Source organism: Epargyreus clarus, unplaced genomic scaffold (assembly GCF_041222505.1).
Source record: "Epargyreus clarus isolate Ecla_fem2 unplaced genomic scaffold, WU_Ecla_fem_2.2 ptg000006l, whole genome shotgun sequence".
In the NCBI taxonomy this organism is placed as follows: domain Eukaryota; kingdom Metazoa; phylum Arthropoda; class Insecta; order Lepidoptera; family Hesperiidae; genus Epargyreus; species Epargyreus clarus.
The window spans coordinates 821,500-829,532 of NW_027332214.1; the positions used below are offsets into that span (position 1 = coordinate 821,500).

Below are 8,033 nucleotides of genomic sequence, written 5' to 3' on the forward strand. Positions count from 1 at the left end.
ACATTTTGGACACCTAATTATGAATCAGAGTATAGAGTGAGGCGAAGTTGTGCGCAACGATGTAACACAATTAATATGTAGTATTCATTCCGTTTTTAATTAGATTGACTGTTATTTATACGACACTTTTTAATGAAACCATAGACTTGAACAATGGCAGGAGCTCCAGTTTAAATATAATAGTAACGTAACGTTAATAGTTACAATCAGTTTATTGCCACTGACCAGGAAATTGATTATAATAATATATTAGGATATCTCATAAATAAGGATATGTTGTAAAAATTAAGAGTCGGAAAGTATTCGAAGAAGATAATAAACTATTTATATCATTGTTGCAGGTCGTTCGCAATCATTCGGTCCGCAACGCAGCGGCTACCAGCCGTACCAGGAGCAGGCGCACGGTAGCCAGGGGCAAGGCCGGCAGGGCTACAGCTCCAACCAAGGCTACCAGACCGGGCAGAGCCGACAAGGGTATCAGTCGAACCACGGTTCCAGTCAAGGCTACCAGGGCTACCAGTCGAATCGCTCGGGATACCAATCGAATCGGTATAACAGCAACCAGAGTCAAGGTTACAAGCCGTACCAACAGGGCGGCAGTCAGGGGCACAGTCAGGGCTACTCGCAGAACCAAGGCAGCTCCAGATACCAGCAAGGTTCCCAGAAGTACCAGAGCGGGAACTCCCAGGGCTCGGATCGCAGGCCCCCGACGTGGAACCGCAACCAGGGGAACTCCACGTGGCGTTAAGCAATTAGATCTAAGGTTAGGAGTAATTTGAAAATGGGAAAATGATGGGTTTACAAAAAGCTGTTAGGGTTGCCAGGCTTCCCGATTTCGCTGGATAAACCGTATTGGTAACAATGGTGACCGATTAAATGATTAATGATTAATTAAGTTGATAATTTGGCGAAACTGAATATGATGTAGTAAAATTTTAAAAGGTTTTTCTTAAGAATATATGCAATTATTCATTTACATAAAATTATATGCGCCGCCATTACTTATGTAGGAATGATCAAAATTTCAAATTTCTCGTCATTATATAAAAATGTTGTGCTCATGTCACGATATAGATGACAAGGGCTTTAAATATATTTTCACCGACTTATAAATTAAGTGCTAAAGTTATAAACTTAACTGCGTTTTTGACCGCCTGACGTACAATTTTGGTGTGTCGGGCTATAAAAATTAGACCTGATTTTAAGGTAAAAATGATCAAAATACTGATTTTAATTTCACGTCTGTCTTATTCATTAGCATTGTTCGGACATATTTGGAAGTTTGGATATAAGTCTCTAAGAATTCTTTTTGCGATGTAAAACTTAACCATTGGTTTGTATGAAAATTCTCGCGATAATTTACTCGCCTTTGAGATACGGTACAAAATGATTTAAAAATTTCGAAAAAGCAATATTTTTAACTTACCTCTTGTAGGTATTTATAAGCTAAGGAAAATATTGAATAGATTTTATATGACGATCAACGTTTAATTTGTCTCAATAAAGAATGTAATCGAAATTGGCAGCTTTTTATATGTAAATCGTACATATATAATATGTATAATGATATAAATAAAATGCAAGCAGAACGCGTGCGGTAAATAAACATAGCGCTATTTTGGATTACAATCTCTATAGAAACAAGTTATATATACATGCGTGTTCTAATTTGAGATTTTAAGGACTTATTTCAAATATACATGTTGTAATTGTATATTGCAATCTGCTTTGACCCTAATGTATGTTAAAACTTATTTACAACCCAGTTCTGTCCCATTAGGTTCTTTGAGATTGAGAGATTGAGATCTTTGAGATTGAGAAGAGTTTAGGCCGCAGTCCACCACGCTGGCTATATGTAGATGGGTAGACTTAAAACATCCCTTACAAAGAAAGACCCTCATGATAATTTCTTCCGCCGTTAAAGTAGATTACGAAAATCACCTGAGTGATTTTAATAAATAATTAATAAGGTTACTAGGTTACGAATGCTCCTCAAAATTTGTCGTATGTAACTTCCATCAATACATCTCGATCAACTTTAAATATTAATTGAAGTTAGTAACTGTTTTCTCATACGTATGAAAATTCAAAATAATAATTTTACTCTCATCCAATGTCTTCTCAATACTTTTTATACAGGCAGATTTTTTTAAGTGTGCATGGATGGCCAAATTTGAAATTAAAAGGAATTTCGAAAGTTAGGTGTTCAAAAAATCTGTTTTCTTATTTAAAAAACGAGCACCATATGTTAACGTGGTCTAAAAATAGTATCTTATAAGGATCATATTCTAGAAACTTGCTATTCATAGTAAACTTGAGAAAGGAGCTAATTTTTAGCCCGCGCGACCGGTAGTGTCACCTCATTAGCGTGCTAACCGAAACGCATCAGTTTAGCGTAAGCTGCTGATGACGTAAAATGTGGCCATTCATGCATACTTGAAAAATTCACCCTGTATATAGAAAAATCAGAAGTCTTAAACTATAATGACTAATGACAAGCTATAATAGCATACCGTTAATGTAAAAAATTAAAAATTGCTCAAAAGGTTTTCATGAACTTAATGACCACGGAGCACTACCGCTGACTGCCGCTGAACATTAGTAGGCCATTGGATTTATAGCAAATATATTCATAGTAGCTTATATCTGCTTTATTTGACAAATATAGTTGAATATACTGTAGAATAGAATATATGTAGATGACAGCACTGCTACTGTGTGTATGCGTAAGTATTATTATAACTTACTAGCTGACTCGGCAAACGTTGTGTTGCCATATAAATAATAAAATGTTAAGCGTGAACAACCCTTATAACTTAGGGGTATGAACAATAGATGTAGCCGATTCTCAGTCCTACTGAATATGCATATAAAATTTGGTGAAAATCGGTAAAGCCGTTTCGGAGAAGTACGGTAACTAACATTGTGACACGAGAATTTTATATATAAGATGTAACAATTATAACTTGTTACAATAAAGAGTGTAATCCATTTTTTTTATCATAGAAGTGGTAATTGAGTATGCGATTCGGCCACAGGTGCGTCGCTACCTCTGAGGACTATGTTGGAACCTTCGGGTAAGTATGTGTCCCTTACCACGCCATTCAAATCAAAACCAAGCAGAGCCTATTACTGAAGCAAAAATAGGCGTAGCTGACTTCGGCAGAAATAGGTGACTCCGAAGACGACCCGTGAAGGTCACTACCTTAGAATGCCAGCATATCTTACCTCTCGCTATATCTGTATAATGTATGAGCGAGATAGATACAAAAGTTGTTTTGAATTGCATTCCTTATTGAATCAAGTTACACTTGACATGATACTTCTAGTGATAAAATCTAATAAGTTTCGGTATAAATCATCGTTGTAATTTTTGTATCGAATTATCAATAAAAAACATACACTTGAACATTAATTAATGTATGTACCTAAACTATAATAATTATAAGTACGTACTTCTAGGAGTAGAACTAAATTCAAATTTTAACTATTTTGCACTAGACTAGCTTTTGTAGTATATTTGATCTATCATCAGCCAATTACTGTTCCTCAGTAATTTTTGTCCACCACGCTAGCCGAATGGGTTGGTAGATTCTATTAAATAGGATGCCTTGTGAAAACATCGACAATTCTCAATAACAAAACTTGACATAAGACACAATACGCTTTATTGTAGGGTAGGAAGGCGATCTGAGATCGATTAATCGAAGAAACGTGTATTTTAATCAATCTCCAGTAAAAGATCCAGATTTAGTAAATCGAAATTTAATTTAATGAATTTATATCGAAATTTAATTTATATCATCCTATAAAATCGAAATGTAATCTTTTCGAAGTTGATTGAATACTAACAATTGTGTTATAGACATTTTTTGCTGACGGATACGTATTTCAGTCATGGTTTGGTCCTGATCCTGATGACCTTTTTCGCTAGCTTCGTCTCTGAACAGGTCGAAGATTGATTTTTGGAGAATCGATTCTTTAGGCCTCAATTTTTTTTAGAATCGATTTATCACACTTCGATTCGAATCGATTTTTTTCGGAAATAATCGCTTTACTACAAAAAGTAAAGTACCAACGCGAATGTGAACCTTTGAAATTTAATTGATTTTTTGAAATTGAATGAATCGAAAATGAAAATCTTTACTCTGATTTACCTTAACATCAGTGAATTTGTGTTTCAAAACACACTAACACTAACACGAACTGCCGATCTTTTTGATTTTAGAAAATTTTGGTTTTTAGATAGTAATCGTTTTTATATTGGTTGTCTAGGAGTATGCTTTATTGGGATTGTTATTTATATGTAACAAAATGTTATTATTACTATTAGACGCATGAAACGTTCCAATTTTGTGCTAAAACACGATACGGCGTCGTATTGAACGTTGCAATATAGCGTCGTGGAAACGTACGGCGTGCGTCCCATAAATAAAATTACGGCTTTATGAAATTGTGATACAATCCTGTTTTGTTTTTTTATACGTCACGAATGATGGAAATTTAAGACTAATTTTCAGATTTTCGTAAATTCGTAAAGGAATGGATTTTCATTATGTATCGTGTGACGTGTCTGCTCTTAAATAACTGTTCGAAGATAACATTTGGCTAGATATTAAAATAAGATGTTGCTTAGCGACTTATCTTAAGCGTCGTGATTAGAAAAAGCAATTTTCAATGGTTAAGTGGGAGAAGTCCTCCTAGCAGTAGTACCATTTTTTTGCATTTTCAGTAAAGTCTGCAAATGACACGATGTCCTTTAGATCTGTTTATGTCAACGATCAATGCTGAAGTTACTAATTATTACTGACATCAAGTAGGTACTATAGGTACGCCTGATTACTTCCATCGTGTTAAATGGAATAAATCTGTGTGCACGAAACCAACCACCCAACACACACATTTAAAAGCAGTCTTAGGAGACTTCAGAATATTGGTATCTAATTATTAATATACTCGTGCCTTCATTTATACAAACTTTATTACATGTACTCTTTGATGACGAATGCAATATGGTTAACGAGAAATAACGTTAATGGACTGACGAGCAATTTTTATCAAATGTCATTTATATAAGTAATAGCATACATTTTTTTACAAATATATAACTACATGATATAAAATATCCGTTGATAGTTATTGCTGAAATAGATTAGAAATACACAGAGATATAGGTATTTGTATTTACTCACATGTACACTAAAATAAGGAAATTTTATGTAACGATCGTATATCCTAGTTAATTTTGCACTTTCATCTCTATACGCACTGTTTCAACTCGCTTTCAGGGCCTTTTCTTGTCACGCGGGTTTGCGTCCGTATCCAATATTGGCCTGCATGCGTGCGGCATTATATCGCTGATAGATCGCGGATCGCTTTACACCCGCGTGCTGGCTTAGGAACGTTACAGGCCACATCCGCACGCAGGCACAAATCCGCGTGATAGGAAAAATGCTCTTAGGCCTCTAGATTTCTTGATAATCTTTTTATAATTTTAGGCTGATATTATCGCCAAATTCAGATATTTTTATATATAATGGGTACTGACGATACGCGGCTTTTATAGAAATCGCAAAAATAAATTAAAAATCGCGTATCGTGAGTGCCCGATACATATTAAAATATAGATATCTATATACTTCCACGCTTATCCTTATATACTCTAGTACTATCGTATTATTACGTTTGCTAGTTATCCCTTAATTGTTAATGTTTATCTTCGTCTAATTAGTGAAACTTAGTTAATTAAAAATAGTTAACGGAAGAAATAAAAAAGAAAAATCTTTTATATTTAGGCTACTCGTAAAATAAAATAGATACAATTCCGCTAAAATTACTGTTAACGTGATTCAGTTTCCTATATGATTCAAAACCACCAATTTGAATGTTTTTTTGAAAAGAATACCTAAACAAGTAAATTATTTGTACTCAATCAATTTTATCTTAAGAAAATAAGGAATTAATTGATTTGTAAAAGCATTTTTTATTTTCTAGCGCTCTATATCTTCCTGATTGTATTTGACGATTTTAGATTTTCTATTTATCACATATGTTTTAAAATACTTTAAGTGTATAATTGTTATGTTATTCGTTCGGATTTGCGCAAGCTATTGAATGTTTTCAATATATTCTATTCTTCCATCTCGTTAACCTAACAAATTCGTGTGACAAGGATTCATTGTCTTTTTCCCTTCTACAAAAGGACTTTCACAAAGTCGAAAAACTTTCACATACTTTTCAATCATTTCATGAGTAAAATATTGTAATAAAATTAACTACCACTTAAGCGATTGAGCGAAAATTTTAAATAGCAATGTAATGCTATTTAAAATGCTGACGATGGACCGGGATACTGCCCGTTGCTGCCCGATCTCATTTTGCTACATCAGTTAAAAACTAATATTAATAAAACTAGATACAAATGTTATTGTTAATATTGAAAAATTGACACCTTGCCACATGAACGTGTTCGAGTTACTTCTATTATATCCCCTATATTTATGTTGATACGAGTTCATGGGAACACCATGTAAGCAATTTCTTAAATCCGTCTGAACTTGAGATCAGAATAAAAAATGTACCCTGAATTGTCTTTTATTTTTCAACCAATTTCCCTTTTATGTTAATTAGCTGCTGATAATTCTAGTTGGTAAAGTTCAGATAAACACCATTATTGGAAACGTTTTATATGTCGTTCGTTGGATTAATAGATAGGTAGGTATTTCGGTTTGGTTTTAATTCTGGCAAATTTCAATTAATTATGATGTTTACTTAGAAATAACTTTACGTTTCGGTTGTTTATTACCGTTATTATGATTTAATTAAATATTTTGAAAATTATAATCGGAAGCCATATTGCTCGGCTCGGTCCGAACCCAGATAAGAAGATATTTTATTAGAACATCGAAATTGTAATTAAGCGTTATATAGGTACCTACAACAACCAAAAGATAATACTTTCCATCAAAAGGAAAAGGCTTAAACCAGGTTTGATCTTTTATTACGTTACTCAAATATTTTTTCGACCTCCATACATAAGTAAAATATTTCTTCAAACAAAATATTTTCTTTCACAATTTGCTTACAAAAGTGTGGGGTTGGAAACTGGATTGTTTAACCGGGCCTCACGAAATAAACTCGAGTATGTTCGTAGTATTATAGGTACCTACCTACTGTTTTTTGCATTTTGTTTGTATATTTAAAAAATGTAGCCGCCTATCAAAACGATTTCCAATATGGCGCACAAAGCGAGTCTGAAGTGGCGCGCGTTTGTGCGCGATCAATAGTTTTTTAATTTCTTTTTTTTGCACCACAATCGAAGGTTTGAAATTGTGGAGATGAAAGGAAATTAGGGGCCCTACGGCCTGGCTGGAGGCCACTCGAGAAATGAATGAGGTTCCAACTTAACGGCGTTTTTAAGGTAAGTTTTTGTCCAGGTAGAGCGGTTTTAATGGCCCGTTATTAATTCGTCGTCGGAAGTTCGCTACTGAGTCGCCGCTGAGCCGTCAGATGTTCGGTGGGAATTTTGCATTGTTCATTGCATGATGGAAATTAAAAAATACATATGAATAGTAATGAACTAAATTATACTTCATTAATTAGCTATAAACCTGCAATATCTTAAATACCTATTATGTCTGACTGCATTTTTTTTTATTTTCCACTGCTGGACTACGGTCGAAGCGTAGGTGCGGACCGTCGGTGCACCCGGTACCTATAGGTACATACCACCATGCTGCACCTATAGGTACGTAAATATCTTCAATACTATCTACTAATTCATTGTTTAGTAAATCAATATTGTCCTTAAAACAATTGATCGAGTTTCACACTAATATAAAAGTAGGTCTTTTTTTATTTGCATATTTGTAGTTCTTTTTATATTTGCATATGTAGATAGATAGATAGTATATGTATCTAGAGACTTACCTAATAAGCTTTTTCCACCTGGAAAATGCTACTAAGACCTACGGTCCTCTGCTGACAGATCTCTCCAGGATGGTAGACTAAGTCACACCTTTAACTGTGCGTGT

At 34.2% G+C, this 8,033-nt stretch overlaps 1 protein-coding gene across 1 annotated transcript in view; it reads left to right on the forward strand.

The window, feature by feature from the left end:
- The window catches only part of Rat1 (5'-3' exoribonuclease 2 Rat1), a 29,617-nt gene extending 23,030 nt beyond the window's left edge, over window positions 1–6,587 (forward strand). The window contains exon 15 of the mRNA XM_073073539.1: window positions 342–6,587. Within this exon, the coding sequence (XP_072929640.1) occupies window positions 342–748 (407 nt within the window). The 3' untranslated portion in view covers window positions 749–6,587. The remainder of the gene's footprint in view (window positions 1–341) is intronic.
- The last annotated feature ends 1,446 nt before the right edge of the window (window positions 6,588–8,033 follow it).